This window comes from Patella vulgata, chromosome 2 (genome assembly GCF_932274485.2).
Source record: "Patella vulgata chromosome 2, xgPatVulg1.2, whole genome shotgun sequence".
In the NCBI taxonomy this organism is placed as follows: domain Eukaryota; kingdom Metazoa; phylum Mollusca; class Gastropoda; family Patellidae; genus Patella; species Patella vulgata.
This window is the reverse complement of record NC_065880.2, coordinates 28,698,130-28,715,746: the sequence shown is the minus strand read 5'-3', so window position 1 is coordinate 28,715,746 and position 17,617 is coordinate 28,698,130. Positions and strand designations below refer to the sequence as shown.

Genomic DNA, 17,617 nt, shown 5'->3' with positions numbered 1-17,617 from the left:
AAGAATTCCCTTAGATGTTATTATGATGGACCCAGCAATCGCCCGACTATTTACCCATCTAAATCACAACAAGATTCTCTTCCTGTTAAAAGCATGCAGCCATGAGGCTTGATATACCATAGTCTTGAACATAAATGTGCATGTATTTAGACCCGAGTCATAAGATTTCCATCGAAATGTCTAACAGTAAATTGACATCAGACTTAGACATACCATATTATCACACACAAGCTTTTTACAGATGTTTTCTTCATCATGGAATATAATATCCATCATTATTGAAATTTTTAAAAAATATGCTGAAAAACTATGAATGTGGTAGAAGACCATCTGAGACTAAATGACAAGAACCATTGGCTGGATTACAGTAGTCTACATTTAAAATCTTTACAACAAAGTTATGTAAAATGCAGAAGGTTCCTGACTGGGAACTGAAAACTTGAACTTAATACAGTGTCTGGAAGCAATTACATCTAATTGACACAACTAGGACTTTTTTTTATATCCGCCCAAATTTTAAACCATAACATTCAACATGTCTAATTATCTGGTGATAAGTTTCACATCTAAGTATATTAAAGATGCATTATGTAAGATTTTGATATAGAGCTGACTGTTCTTGTTATAATAGTTCAAATTACTTTATTTTGAGCAAAGTTATGATTGTTTGAAGTTTTGACAAGAGATAGTAAATTACCTGTGACTGTGTATTATGGACTTATTGCAAATTTTTTGATAAATGTTTTCTGACATGAGAGAAAGAACAGACAATTGTTCACAGTAAAAGGTCATTTACAAATAAACATTTGTTTTGTACCTCATGTCCTGTCAACAAGAATAAAGTAAGATTATTTTACAGTGACCACTGTTTGACCATAGAAAGAATGGATTGTTTGTGGTCAGCTATATGATGGTCAGTAGATTAAATGTAGCTAAATATAGCTGGATGTAAACACTAGACTAAAAGTGGACACATTGTCTACATACCTTTCACCCAGGTAATCACCAATAGCTGTTTTATTAAGACCTTCACCTTGGAACAAGAACTGAGCAACATCTTCTGGTGTTTCTTGTAATAAACCATGTTCAATCAGGTACTGGATTCCCTATAATATAGTAAATATAGGATACTGTCAATATATTGTAAATAGGATAATATCAATATAATATAGGACAACATCAATATAGTATGGTAAATAGAACATCATCAATATAGTAATATAGGATACCATAAGAATAATACATTTGCAAACAGACATTTTAATCTATGTACATTCAGAGGCCATATATACTGTCCATGTCATGGACACATATCACATCTAAGGCCAACCCAATTTTATTCAGGGTCTTCATAAATAACAATTCGAGTCTTGTAAATCAGGTTTTGCTTAAAATTTTATAAAATATGAAATGAAATGGGGTTTAACATCCTACTGTTCTGCTCCGACCGGGCTAATGAAGACAGGCGTATGCCATACAGTGTGCAATGAAGGAATTTTTGCCCGGGCAGCGGCACTAAGGCGTACTCTTATACTGAATTCCAACTGCCATGCAATCTTTTACGTGCAAGCCAATGTATACACAGGGCCTCGGTTTTTCATCCCACCCAAATGACAAGACAGCTGTCCTTGTCAGGCCCTCCATCCTGCTACACTGACTAAGGGAAACCACATTGCAAAATCCCACCCGATGCACTTTCTAAGCCAGTGCAGGGATTGAACATGCGACCTCCAGGCTAGCGAGCCAGTGTCTTACCCACCCTTAAAATTTTATAACTTAAAGATGCATTATGTAAGATTTAGATAAAGAGCTGGCTATTGTTTAAAAATAGATAAGGAAAAATGAATATACTGAAAAGTTCATTCAAATTACGTTAAAGACTAAAACTGCTCTGTAATGCCAGAAGCATGGGAAAGGGGGGAGATGCACTTATCTTTCTTTGTACAATTTTCAAAATATTATCTTATGAAATAAAATAAATATTTAAGTAAAAAAAAAACCTACACAGATACATTTCAAGCCCCTACATTTGTTTTCAAAGCATTTATTGATAAGTCTATAAAATGAACCCAGCCTAAAACAACCACTTTATTTATGCCATATTTATTTATATAAACTTACTGATAATAAATCAAAGTTGTCTACCAGATAACATTCCTCAAAGCTTAACCAATTAAAATATAGACCTTGAGTTCTCAGAACTGATCTTTATAATAATCATTTCATGACTCTACATCAATATTGACAATAGAAAATAAAGACCAATAATCTTTATTATCAACAATCTTTCAATATTAAGAATACTGAAACATGATTTAAGCCAAGTATTAAGGGTGTATTCCCAACTAACAGATCTTTTTGTTACTTTAATGAAATACATGGAATTCTACAGTTTGGATTATAAATTGTGAAATTGATGTTTGCTACAAGTATATTTTAAGTGGAAAAGACGGAAATAGTAATGATTAATATTTTTTGTTAAAAAAAATGAATGAATAAAATGGGGTTTAACTCCCTTCTTTTCTGCACCAAATGAGCTAATGAAGATGGGCATATGACTATTCCTTAGTGAAACTCATTTGTCGAGGGTTCTTTTATGTGCAATCCAATGTGTAACAAAGACTTTGTTTTAAAAACTTTAGCAATTCATATTCAATATGCCACATATGTTTTTTTTAAGACTAAACAAAAGGAGTATAACAGACCGATTTGACTAGAATATGATATGTTGACCAGCTAGCCCCTACATCTAATATTACACTACTAGTACTTGTATAAACAAATGATGGTGTCAGAAGATTACCACTTTACATACTCTGTATATACACAAACATAGGTCTAATATGTATTCATCTATTTCTTACAAAACTTATAAACAATTTTTCAAAGATTAATTTTTGGTCCGCATGCTTTCTATTTCAATATCTGACTGCATCCTCTCCATGTAATTTCATGTGAGAAATAATATGAAAAGAATGAGGTTAACCATCCTGACAATACTTCAACCATTTTCTCTTTGAGACTTCAGTAATTCAACAAAGAATATAATTGGGAAGTAGGGAGAAAGAAGAGAGAAAGGGTTTAACCAGGTTACTTTGAGACTAACATACAATGCATTGTTATTTCAATAATTGACAGTTGGAGGAAACCAGAGAAAATCCACGAAGCTAGCTCTTAGGCAAAGCTACTCTTTTTTTTACATACAAGCTTGGGATTTAAACCAGGTCACTTGACTCAATGACAGACTTTATATTCTACTAAAGCGTATGCATTAGACCACATGGCTCCTCCACCTGGCCAAAAAACTTTCACATGCTATATGTACAAAGGACCTTTTTTTCTCTCAAAATGTATGATTAACCTATTTTCATTGTGAACCTCCCTAGCTGTGGTTCGTTTCATGAAGCATAATATGTCTTCAAGGCTATTCCTTGGCATCAACATTTGAATATTAATCTCAATGCCACATATTTACTTGTGATATTGATATTTTTTATTATGTAATTGTATTTCTTATATACTGAATGTAGACTCTCTGTAGTTTCAGAGTTTTGTCCTTTTATCAAACTTCAATTTAACTTATTTTCATTACAATTTTTATTGTAAAGAGGAAGACAATCTGATGTAAAATGCTCTATTCATGTGTATTAAGTCTTCCATGTTCTTTATGAAAATCTGGATCTAAAATTCAACAAATGATAAGCCACAATCTTATCTGATTCTTTGTCCTTCCCTAATGGCAAGAAGTAAAACAAGAAAATTGATCTCGACTTGTTATTGTTAATCTTGTTTAAATTATTAATGAAGAACTGAATCTCAACAGCATAGAATATACTAATCTACTTCACAATACTAAATATTGATGGAAAACAGTCCTCTCATTAATTCTATACCCAACAGAATGTATACACAACCTTGAGAGTTGAGGTTCATGGTCAATCAATTGTCTGTACATTATGTGTTGTAGATAATGAAACATAATGAACTTAACCTTCATGAACCTTTACAGATCTTAATACTAACACTAAAACACATGAAGTACAGTTCTAGTTCAAGCTACCTGCAGATTTTTATGAGAAAGTAGGAAGCCAAACCCATTAATCTTCATTATCAGATTGTCCACTGTTCCCATCATCTTCCATCAATATAAAATAGCTGAACCATAGGGTTAATTAGTATATATTTTAACAGTATACAGTTTGTTCTACATGAACGTTAATGAACTACAGCAGAGAAGTTGTTTGTATCACTAAGAAAATGAAAATAATGAGTAAATATCTAGCTAATCTGTTGAAATTTCTAGAATAAATCTCATTATGTTAGCATCATGTAAATCAAATGATGGAAGTCCACCATTAAATATCAAGAAGAAAAGGTTACAAAGAGTGTAGGACAATACACAAACGAAAGTACTTCTATTTTAAAAAATAGGATGTCAGGCAAGAAAACATACGCCCATAGGAGCTAAGTCATCTGGGCGGTCAACAAGAGTTGTCGCATATTTCTTTCTTTTGTTGGTAATGAAACATATAATACACTAAAATCTGATCAAGAGTAACAACTCATTAAGTAATTATCAGAAATCATTAGAATTCGCTTGGCTTCTAGTTCTGCCCCATGCTAATGTTTAGCAGACAAAACATTTAATATCACGGATTTAGCTCAATAGTTGTTCAAGTTATCAAAATTCATTGAAAATCAGTTAGCTTGTATTTGTTCGCGTCAAGACCGTAAACTCTGTGTATAAATTTAAAGTCATTCGAATAACTTTGTCCTGTAGAGCATCCGCAAGATTTTTTGTTTTTTCTAAGTAGTCAAGGGTCATAACTCTGGCATTAATTTTCGGTAATCCTTGAAGATCGATCGGATTCTTTGTCTCATGACCTTAAATACTGTGTATAAACATGAAGTCGATTGATATTAACTTTAGCCTCTAGACCGTCCATAAGCAATATACGACAATACATGTATTTCAATGAGGGCATATAAAACGAATCATGTCTAAAAATTATTCCAATGGAACATTTTAAAGTTCTGCCAGAAGTTTAAATTGGTTTCTATTGATATCACACTGTCATATTTAAGTGTCTTAGATAAATGTATTAAGAATTCTGCTGTGTTTTTCATACAAACCAGCCCAATTTCTATAACTTTGTTTTATATTCAGACATGCTTAATTATATATCAGCAGTCTTTACATTCAACTAGTACATATTTTTGACTTTGTGAAATTTTCAAGTCATCATATCATATCACGGAATCAAAACATTTTTGTACTGATGTTCCTTTTAGTGATTCAAATTTTACAATATTATAGCTTGCAAGAGATTCAAAAATTCTTAAAAATGACAATCAGTGCCTGTAGGAGTAAATCTATCCATGTACATGTAGTAAAATACCATGTTTTAGATAAAGTTTGTAGTGCCAATTCACAGCCCCAGATATATTGTTTATTTGACCTTGATGAGTAAGTAAGATAAATGATTTAACACATTCATCCTAAATCAACTACTGAACAGATACAACCAATAATATCACACTTTATTCCTTTAATAACAACAGTATATCCAGGGCTTCATATACCCATTTATTTTACCCATGAGACCATTCAATAACAGTTTACCTCTAGCAAAAACCACCTTTTCTATTTAACTATGGGTCGGATTGTCTTTAAGTCTTCAGAGATCAATTAACTATTCACTAATAGTGCTTTATTTGAGAGATAAAACTTTTCACCCCTATTCACACTTAAACACTTTCTGCAATTTACAAATAAAAACATCCCCTGCTTCTTCTTGAGATTTCCTACATCAAACCAGATTTCATAACAAGACAGTCTTTAGCTTACCCACAGTCTTTGAGGTTGAAAACAAATTATTTGTCAATTTAAATTAACATTGATGTGATCTTACTGTGAAAAGATGGGCTTCTGATATCCAATATTTAAGACAAAATAAACATTTTACCATTGGTACGTTTCAGCATCATTTGTAACAAGGGACTCGAAGAACAAGACTAGACATATTCCACAAATCATGACAACTAGATCTATTTGTTAAGGCCAACTCAATGAAATGAGTAAAAACAGAAATGAATGAATGTAAATCAAGTTCTAGGTCTCGAATTTTAGCAATTTAGCTCACTTTAATAACGAGATGTATTTTCATACAATTCATTAAAAAACAGTGCCATTCAAGGAAGTAATGAACCTCAAAATTCTATATAAAGTAACATATGTATCTGACTGGCTGGACAACCAAATACTGAAGTGAAATACATTTTTACCAATATGTTCAGAAACTTTTGTTGTTGGGCAAGATATCCTGGGAGAATTAACTGTGATTGCATCCCAGATGGGTCTCTGGTGAATTTTTGTGCAACTTATTTAGACCAACAATAATTTTATTTTATTGTTATTGAAAATTCATGTACATGTCAATATCTAAAATTTTAACGCTATTTCTATTAAATTAATAAATGACATTTTCACACTGATCAGATGCCGTAGTGGTTTTAGTAGCTATTGGAATGGCGAATACAAATGTGTATACTTGAAACAATATTCCAATGTTTCTATAAGAACCAGTAGGGGGAACTTGTATAAATAGTAGAAACTTCTTGTTATCAAAAAGGATATAAACTACAGAGAGAAAGTCATGTAGAGAACCTGTATATGGGGAGGAAACAGGATTGTCTGATCTGTGACTACATGTACTAACTTTACCCTACCATCAAAATACTCCATGTTACATAAACAAACAAGTATGTGCATCAAAAATAGACAAAAAATCTTTCCGAAAACACTTTATTTATGTATCCCTAGAAAGACATATCAAAGTTCAGTCATGTTTAAAAACTCTTAAGCACTGATAATTAAAGTGAAAGTAGAGGAAGCCATTGAAGAAACAAGCCACACCTGTTCTGTAACCTTTTAAATCTTTCTGGGATTATCATTCCATATGTCATACACCTGATCATATATAAAATCTTTATACCTTAAATATGATATAAAGCATGGCTGACATTAGGTATTGTAATATAGTTTCAACAGATTAAATCAGCTTTTTTCCTTTTGGCCAAAAATACTTAGATGGGTGTCTGAAGTGTTTTATGAAGCCTTGACATATCTGAAATGTCTGGCACATGTTCCTGTAGCCTACAACCTTTTTACTGTATGTTTTAAATAATATAAGAGATATATAATCAGACAACATCCGTTGTAATGAACTGGCGGCAGAAGCTTGAGATGGCACCACAAGTTATAGTTCACCCCTCGCCTTTTGGTATAATAGTCAAGTGTTTATTATGACATAGTGAGCCTGTAGCTAATCCTTACTATTAACTATAATGATGTAAACAAGAAAATCTGACAGGAAGATTCTTTATGACCTTTATATTATATCATACTTATATTATCAACATGGATTGAACTTTTTACTGGTTAACAGAACTAAATTTATTCAATATTTAGGTCTGAAAATAACTACTGAAGTTGTATCTGAGATATTTAACTGTGTGCTGGACAGGTACCAATATTAAAAAATATCAACAAAACACAGAAAATAGACAAATTGTTGGCAGTCCAGTGGATTTGTTCCTGACAAAGCCTGAATTTGTGCTTGTCAGTATCATGTTTCAGTAGACCAAGTAGCAAATATTTTGGCCATTTAAAGTTCTAAACCAAACCGGGTACCTAGTAAAACAGTAACATATAAGCCATTCTCCTGAAAAAGAATAATTTAGTGAATTACCTTCCTGGGTCCAAGTTATGAATGGGGTTTAAAGCGTGTTTTGCTTTATTTTTTTTTTAACCATAAATGGGTCTAAAAGCACTTATTAATGTAAGTAATACAATTTGATATTCAATTTTTTAAAAAAACTGAAAGACAATCTTTTACGCCTAATTATCCCATTCTTCACGTTTTTTTATTATTATTTTATCATTTGTGAATCAGTCATTACTATTTACTGCCGCATTTTAATTTAGTATATATGTTTTTCTTTGTTCATTAATTTTAGTGCACGAAACGATAGGGTACACGAGGCGTGTACAGATTTTAAAATGTTCATTGTGACTTAAATATTGGATAACATCAATATGGATTGAATTGGAGCAATATTGAATTCTAATTTGTGTTTTTGATTTCGAAAATTATGGAAAATATTGAGTTTGAGACTTCGCTCCTTTAAGAGCTCATCAACGGTCTAATTGGAAAATTTTGCATTGAAATGTTTTATACATGCGCGAAGAGGCATTTAAAAACAGTTTGCAAAAGGTTGCTTATTTCCAACTCTAACATCCAATAATTGTCTAGATTGGTCAAAATAAAGCTGCATTGGTGGGTGCGGTTTAACATAAAAATTGTTTTCTGTAGGATATACAATACCACAGTAATTTTAATGAAGCAATCCATGAATTGTGTACCTCCAAACATCTCCGACTTTATTAAATCAAGCATACATTGTATACACAACTGGCTATTTCTCTGAATTTCAAAATGTAGAAAGATCACTTGAACATAAACCATTCATATTGATTATCTTCCTGTTTCTTGTCTAGATATTTCACTAACCTTCTACCTCATCAACAAATATATAACATATGCCCTGGAAACTGATCTTCTCCAATATGATTAGTGGAACATTGAACATCTCAAGATAATTTCTTGCTTAATATGTCAATAATTATTTCCTACAACTCGTTACTAAGGTCGTGTTTATTTCCTGACCTTATATATAGCCTCATCATTATCAGCTTAACCAAATATTTCAATCAGGAATAACCTTCTTTAACAGGCATTAAGTATATACTCAATTCCTTGAAAGTTGTCTGAAACATCTTTTCTTCCAGAAAGGAGAAAAAAATGTCATTCACGTTACAAAGTTTTCTAAATTTGAAAGGCCAATAGGCCATCATATATGTTTTCTGATTAAAGTCAGCTTGAGTAATCAAGTACATACAGTCTAATGCTATTTCTAGCAAATTTCATCATCTCATTTAACTAGAATTTGAATTTCAAAGTCTACACCAACCAAATTGATTATCAATGCCTAACCAACGTAGAAAATGCTCATCATTGAACCTGATCAAGAACATTATACCTCAATTAGAAAGCAGAGTTGTTGTGTTCCAAAAGGTGTGATGGACAGACATACAAATCCAAAAGGTGGGGACAAAAAAAATCTATAATACAGAGAGGACATCATAAGATTTGAATCAGTAAGCAGATAATGCACTTGATCAACTCAATTTATCAGTTCCAATCCCCCTGAGATTAAGATTACTACACCATTAGAATTACACCAAGAGATAATTGATCTTGGTTTAGGGAAGGTATAACTTCTATCTGAACATCAAGATTTGTTCTGGAAATAAAAGCCACCAGATTGTTATGGCAGTGGTAAATTGGTTCTGACCCCTTGCTGATCAGAGCAGCAATCTGAGTCGATTAGTCAAACAGTTTTGATTAGAGTCTCAGTAAATCAACTTAATATCTCGAATAAAACTTGTTTATTTCTTCATTATCAGTTTATATATGATAGAAAAACAGTGTACAAAACTTTAACATCCACTAGACATAGTCATTTTTTACCAGTGGGAGGAGCTGGAGGAAAAACACAGGTTGGGCTGGCTACCTTACCCCTCGTCAAGTGGTGCTTGGATTCATACCATGTCACACGCTATCATCTAAGTTATGAGAGACAATACTATTTCTAAGAATAACTAGAATATATATCTGTCATCAAATTATTTTGTGTGTACAAATATATAATCTATTTAAATTTAATTAACTTTAATAAGAATAAGTAATTATAATAAATAGCCACCGGTACATTTATCATTTATTAATATCTACCACTGAATAAATATCTCTATCCATGATTGATAAGTCAACATTTTTATATCAACATTTCATATTTATAGTACATTTAAGGTAGGCCTACAAATTTCCACATACCAATGTAGTACTCAGCATTTTTTTTTTTGGCCGTCCATAAATGTACCTTAATTTATTTTCTGACTACAAATTATACAGTATTCTCTGCAGACAAAATATGTATATGTATTCAGGGTTTGAATCTTATTTCCAGTACCTTAAGCAATTTTTTGCTTTGTTATTTTTAAAATTAGAAGCAAAAAGAAAGTGTAACATTACAAGCAAAAACTTTCAGTAGTTGTAATCACGCAAACAATCTAAAATTAATACAACATTTTTCTGCCTGGTGCCAAATGGAAGTATTGGAACAGAATTTGATCGTTTGGACCACTTGTTCACAAATGTGTATTTTATTGGTTTTTGTGTTTAAAAATGCTTTAATTAGGGGTTTCAGGTCACGTGACTTTAGCGTAAAATCTGACAGCCAGCGGCTGAAATATAGCCCACTTCAATCTACGATTCTGAATTACTATTTTATGTAAATGCATTACTAGCAATTGTATTGCAATAGTTTAATATCAATCTCAATATCTGCAAAGATTCAGGCTAAAAAATTATCGAAATGTAAGCGAAATTACCGTTTGTTTACATGAGACGCTCGCAGGAAAATACCGCTCTGACGTCACGCGGCCTGAGATTTTCCATTGCTACGACTCACTTTATTGGTGAATCCGCACCTTAGTTACCGGGGGATTTTGATATAGAACCAATCAAACGATAGATAGTATTTTTGTGGTTATTATGGTTGTTGATACCACGTGATCGGACAAGTAGACCCGTAGAAAATGGGATTTATCTGTTTTGATGACTGAAAATTGCCAAATTTCGACTAAATATAAAAAAAACTTTCTTGAGGTATCATCCAGATTATAAATATTTGACATATTATCATTCAAATTATTACGATTTTAATAAATTTTAGCTGACAATAACGTGCGGATTTCAGTTTTAAAATTGGTACTAGCGATTCTGAAGGGAAAATACCGCTTATGACGTCACTCAAATATGACTGAAAAGCACTTATTTTGGTGCCATGCCACGCATTGACTGGTATAGAGCATTTTGATTACATTATTGATGTCGATCTCGGATTTTAAAATTCCATAACTTTGGATTTAATTAGAATATTTTGATGAAATAAAAAAATTTGGGTAGCATTTTATGTACATTTTCACAAAATATTTTTAAAAAAATTTTTTCTGTCATTTGAAACTTTGACCTGAAACCCCTACTTTAATCATTGTTTATACCAAAATACTACATCAGTAGTATTTTAGTTATGGCTGCGTAAACCGTGTGAAATGGCCCCATTCGCTATCTTAGGGTCAAGACAGTTAGGGATAACATGATTGGTCAATAATATCACATGGTTTCAGTTTTGCATATATATAATTTGTTGGGAAGGGGACGATGTGTTATTTCATTGGTTAAGTTACGCATGTCCGATTATATCCAGTCTATTCGTTGAGACTTGGGAGTTTGTTAAAGGAAAGTGAGTCTATACTCTTATACTCTATACACATCAAAATGGCGTCTTATGTAAAATTTTATCGTAAACATTTTCAATCTTTTCAGAGAATTAAGCTATAGAAAAACTCAGGTTTTAAAATTTGCTTTTTAAACTAAATTACCGTAGGTACAAAACTTTGCATTATAGTTCAAATCTAACACGCTATTTTCATATTTTATCACGCTTTTTGCATCTTTGCGTCCGCTAATTTCGAAGCCTGTATATATAAATAAGACAGTGTTAAATTTTTGGATATACTTTTTGTTAAAATCTGAATGAAACCTTTGATATTTCATGATTGTTTCTTATTATATGAATACATTTTGGATCAGATTAGATATTGTCCAATCACATCTTGAACTTTGACAAATCTATTTAAAAGTTAGTAATATATGTAGATGTTATAATTGTATGTGTACAATAGCCTACCTAACCCGATGTGATTTTATGTTTGTCATTACAGTTACTTGTTATTTTCGTTATGTAGTTATTTTTTAAAAGGATGAACCTTTGAACCCAGTAGTATGTGGCTCAAAATATATTTTTCCACCGAACTGTGAATTTTGTCAAGGTAATAGAAGAGTAACAAGTCATGCTCCACACATTGATTCAAACTTAATGTACATTACACCTGTGATACCATGAAAGTATCAGATGGAAAGCAAATGAAGTATGCCATTAATAAAACAAAACATGTATGTGTATTAAATTGTATCCTACTAAAATATTAATGTTGGGAGTATAAATACCAGCGGCTGCCAGGCAGGATACGCCCACATTTTCGAGAGATGGATAGAGAACAAGCTAAAAAGAAAGTGATTTTCCCTACAATCAAGGGCCATATTTCCGGAAATTACAATTCGATATGCGCAAATATCGAAAGGAACCAAGATCTTTGGGTTATAAACTTACATTTCAAGTTCAACAAAATCGGATAAAAATTGTGACCTCTATTGCGTCTACAACCTTGATATACCATATTCGAACTCAGCCATCCTTAGGATAAAACGGTGATATACTACAACGGTTTTTTAAATCGGATAAAAATTATGACCTCTATAATGTCCACAAGCTAAAAACTCGATTTTTCGTACAATCAGGGGCCATAATTCAGGAAGTTACAGTCCGATATGCGCGAATATCGAAAGGAACCGAGATCTTTGGGTTATAAAAATACATTTCAAGTTTAAACAAAATCGGATAAAAATTGTGACCTCTACAGTGTTCACAAGCTAAAAATGTGAAAGAGAGAGAGATGGGGCTTAACGTCCACTCGACACAAACAAGGTCATTTCGGGACTAACATATGGTTTTAATTTTATTTCAATAATTCGCTTGCGCGTAGGGGTCTTTAGCAGTGGGAGGAAACCAGAGGACCTGGAGAAAACCCACGAGGTTGGACAGGCGACCCTACTCCATGTCACGTACAACCGGGGAATCGAAACCACGCCAATTGACTCATTGACAGACTTTATGGTACAGCGCGCACATGCTAACCATTCAGCCATCCACCCCCCCCCCCCCCAGCTAAAAACGTGATTTTTCGTACAATCAGGGGCCATAATTCATGAAGTTACAGTCCGATACATGCCAATATCAAGAGGAAGCAAGATCTTAGGGTGATAAACCTATATTTCAAGTTTCATTGAAATCGGATAAAAATTGTGACCTGTAGACTGTTCACAAACAATTGTGGACGGACGGACAGGGGCGACAACAATATACGTTCACATGAAAATGTGGGAGTATAATAAAAGGGATACTCCCAGAATTTGACGGTATAAAGGTTTACATGTAATATAGGTTTAGGACCTTGCAAAATGCAGGTAACAGTAACACTCGTCTCTTTACTTCAATATATAACATCAATTTCTGTGACAGACAACTGCCATTGAGCAGTTTACTGGATAATAGGCGCTATATAAATACATTATCATTATTATGGTACATACATGTATGTACAAGAATACATAATAACAATATTCTTTAAATTTAATTACATATTTTCAACTTTCGATATGAATGTTAATGATCTGGCTTGTTGAGGCATTATCATTTGTTTTCATATCTAGACTAGAATGTCTGTGTAAAATAGTCATATCTAACATTTGATTCCACAATAAACCATATCGTAGAAGGCCAACAGAACAGAGTACAACTTTCATCATACATGTACCTTCTTCTTGCATATTTGGATATATCCAAATCCAAAATATCATTTTAGAGTTTTACGGTTTCAAAAGAACAAAACATAACAACTACAGTACACCCTAAGATTTCTAAGTTGAACTATTATTAGTCTCTTTAATATGAATAATAGTTAGTCTGAGGTGTAGGTTTTTTTTCCAATATGGCAACAGATGTTGTTTGTAGATAACAAGAACTCATTACATTTATACAAGTCTGTAAAAGAAAGTCAACTAACATGCATCCTACATGTACACTGAATGGTCTTCTTCAAATTTCTATAATGAAAACTAAATTTACATGCTCAAAGTACCCTGGAAATGTGGGCCAAACTTCAAACTTAAAGAACTGAGGCCATGTATATGCAGCTGTCATGTTTTTTGCTAATTTCATAATAATGTGCACATCAAAAAGTTTATAAATCATCTACAGTAATGTACACATCTACATGTGTATTAATAATGCACAAATCAATGTGTATTAAACTATTAATATTCACTTTTACATGTGTATTAATAATGTGTAAGTCACATGTGTATTAATTATGTGCACATCTACATGTGTATCAAAATATCGCCAGAGTCATGTGTTATAATAATGTACACACATTTACAGTGGATTCTGTCAGTTTCGACATCGTACGGGATCGATATAATATGTTGCATTATACAGCATGACGGAATACTCAGTTGTCTCAATAACAGAAGTATTATTGTACCTCGAATACCAGAAGTATTATTTTAATGCACCTTCGAATACCAAGAACTTAAAATATGATAATAAATCTTTCTGTACATTCAAAATTTTATTACATAAAATTATTATGTTTTTACTTCGGGCGCGTACAAACCACTTGTGCGTCATTCTGTTGATGTCTTCAAATTTAGAGTTTGAGTAAAATCATTTCTTATATCACATTATTCATATGGATCAAGCGTGACAGGTTAGTTGCTGAAGCGACGTGTATTGAAGTAAGAAGTGGTACCGACATCGCTATTCGTTAGCCATTTTGTAATTTTGTACACAAGATATGATTGGAGTGACAGATAAGACGATGTTTCAGCTAATGAACATATTGATTACTGCCTATTATAATATGGTTTCTTATAGTTTTTTAGCGGTTTTAACAGGTTTTTTTTTTGCATTCAAAAGATAATTTGTGTTGTATGGTGCTGCACTAATATAAGGACAGCGTACACAGAGTTTGCAGTGGATCAATTTCGAGTTGCGTAAAAATATGCAGACATTACAAAATTATGTGTTTTTGCCCTCTTCATCTGCGTGACTTTAGAGCCTCTCAAAATATTCAATAGAAGCAAGTAAAACCGTTATGTGAACAACCCTATTTTAAGCATCCTTATTTTATTAATACTGGATGAAGACTTAAAGTTGACGGCATATCTATGGTTGACGGCACAGACATTTCAATCTTTCACTTCGATGGGAAGTAAAGAGCAAACCGTATCGGCTGAATGTAAACAGTTTATCGTTTTCTAGCCAATCCAAAATCTTGTATCAAAATGTGCTTTATTGCTTCCAGTGCGGCAAAATAGGGGGTGTCTCAGAATAGCTATGTATAGAAGCGTACTGCCATGAACTTAGCGATTATGAATGAAATAAGAGGAAATATAAAAGCCTGCAAAAACTACAGTAGCGAAATGTGAATGCCGTGTGAAGCACATAAATAGATGATGTAGTGTACAAACTACAACGTAGAATAACCTAATTATACTCTTGCCAGGAAATTTTTCGCATGTAAATTATGCAGCGTCCGTCAATATTTGCGTTTATTTTGAAAAAATTGTGTGAAAAATGCAGATTTTTGCATGACTGCGACCTCTGACCATACATAGTTACCGCGGGTTGCCATACAAGATGGTGATACTGATAGCGCAAAGAATTATGGGTAATTCCTGTCTACACGGAAGCATCTATGGAACTTCCTCAAAATCTGCTATAATTTGCGGCTTGACATCCAATGGCAAATCCGTACGGGCTCGTTTTGCGGCGCAGGACGATCACACATTAGAACACAATATTTGAATGATAGTGATTCTTCATTTTGGCAATTTATATATATTATAATGTCGCTGTATTTGATGTGGAAAACTCAAATGAAATACATGTACCAAGCGCTCTAACAAGAGATTATAAAATTTACAACGTACAAGTAATCAACAAAGACCAACAACAATAACTGATTGGTGATTACTTGTCGGTTAACACCCACTGATTGAAGGCCAGATTATCCAATGATAATTCAACGCAAATCGTGTTACGGTACAGCTGATTGATGTCTTAATTCAGAATATTCAGAATACAGACTACTCAAAACTTTTTTGGTTGAAATAATAAAGAAATAAATCGGGACATGAAAATGATGAAGGATTTCACAGAATGCCATAGTATTCAGATATCGGAAGTGACAGAGTCCACTGTATGTACACACCTATATTAACAATGTACATGTCTATATTATGTACATGCCTATATTAACAATGTACATGCCTATATTAACAATGTACATGCCTATAATAATAATTAATAATGTCCACCTCTATACTAATAAGGGAAATATCATCAGTAAACTTCTTTTTTACTCAATTGCACTTGAATGTATAATAGACAGATGTCAGATTAATAGTATTTTGTTTAATTTTTATCAAACTGTTCTCACTTTAAAACCATTGTAAAGACGAAAGCTGAATCAGCAATGTTATTTAGAAGAGAATTTGTCATCTGTTCAATTCAACAGCAAGATAATATATAGCAGAAGGCTGTTCTTAACTTAACACAGATATAAAACAATTGCTACATTCATGAATTTAGTAATTTTATCAAATTGAAACTGCATTGAAATTGAGAGAGAGAGAGAGAGAGAGAGAGAGAGAGATGGGTTTAATGTTAACTTGACACAAACCAGGTCATTTAGGGACAAACATATGGTTAAATTTTATTTCAAAAATTTGCTTGTACTTAGAATTTTTTTGCTGTGGGAGGAAACTGGAGGACCCAGATAAAAACCCAGGAGGTTGGACAAGCGATCCTGCTCCTTGTCACTGGCATGCAGGGAATCAAAACCATGTCACTTGACCCAATGACAGACATTGTGATCTAGCAAGCATGTGTTACACCATTAGACTGCCCAAACTCCTCCAAATATGAAAAAAGTTTGAAACCTCCCCCATCAAACACAGTGTGTAGTTTTTCAAAATGTTTCTACCTTTTTGGGATCCATGTTGAATTTCTTCTTTCCAATGGAAATCTGTTTGGCTTTTGGATCTGGTTTGCTGTAAAAGAAATGAACATGTTTAAACATAGATTATGCAAGAGCTAAATCTGCTTATTGCAGGTCTTTCTTAGGCCTGAAATGTTATCTAAATTATTAATTAGACATTAATTAACTTATCCAGACCATAATCAACTCTCAATGCTTTCGCTAGTCTGCAATATTTAGCGAATTGGGATACATGGAGCAATTTGACTGACATTTTCAGCATATTCTATTTACGTTATCTATTTTTTTTAACTATTATAGCGAGAACTGTCAAATCTTTATTTTATCTCCCATAATGACCCTTCAACATACATGTACAAGTATGACCAGTTCAATAATGAACAAAATATCCAATATCCAAATTTGTTCTAATGTAGTAAATTATTTGATTTCCACCAATAAACTCTTTGGTGTTGCTTCAAATCTCTAATTTTAGTAATATTGATGACATTTCTGATGAAATTTGAGGTATGGGGTTTATAATTATATGTCCAAGCAAAATTAGGTCATCTCTGGTCATTTCATTTTCCCCTAATGACTTAGAAGATGGCCGAGATGCAATTACCACAAATTAAGTCATTTTGGGACTAACACATGGTGCATCTTTATTTCAATAATTTGGTTATCAAGGAAAACTTTAGAAGCTGGAGAAAACCCATGAGGTTAGGTCTCAAGTCGAGGATTGAAATCATGACACTTGCATTA

The 17,617-nt window shown here is 32.7% G+C and overlaps 1 protein-coding gene across 4 annotated transcripts in view; it reads right to left on the bottom strand.

The window, feature by feature from the left end:
- LOC126812021 (cytohesin-1) overlaps positions 1 to 17,617 on the bottom strand; it is a 53,493-nt gene that overhangs the window by 17,187 nt on the left and 18,689 nt on the right. For all 4 annotated transcript variants that reach the window (XM_050538178.2, XM_050538177.2, XM_050538179.2 and 1 more), the window contains 2 exons: positions 16,859 to 16,925; positions 988 to 1,106 (listed from right to left, as the gene is read on the bottom strand). In XM_050538178.2, coding sequence (XP_050394135.1) covers positions 988 to 1,106; positions 16,859 to 16,925 — 186 coding nt within the window. The remainder of the gene's footprint in view (positions 1 to 987; positions 1,107 to 16,858; positions 16,926 to 17,617) is intronic.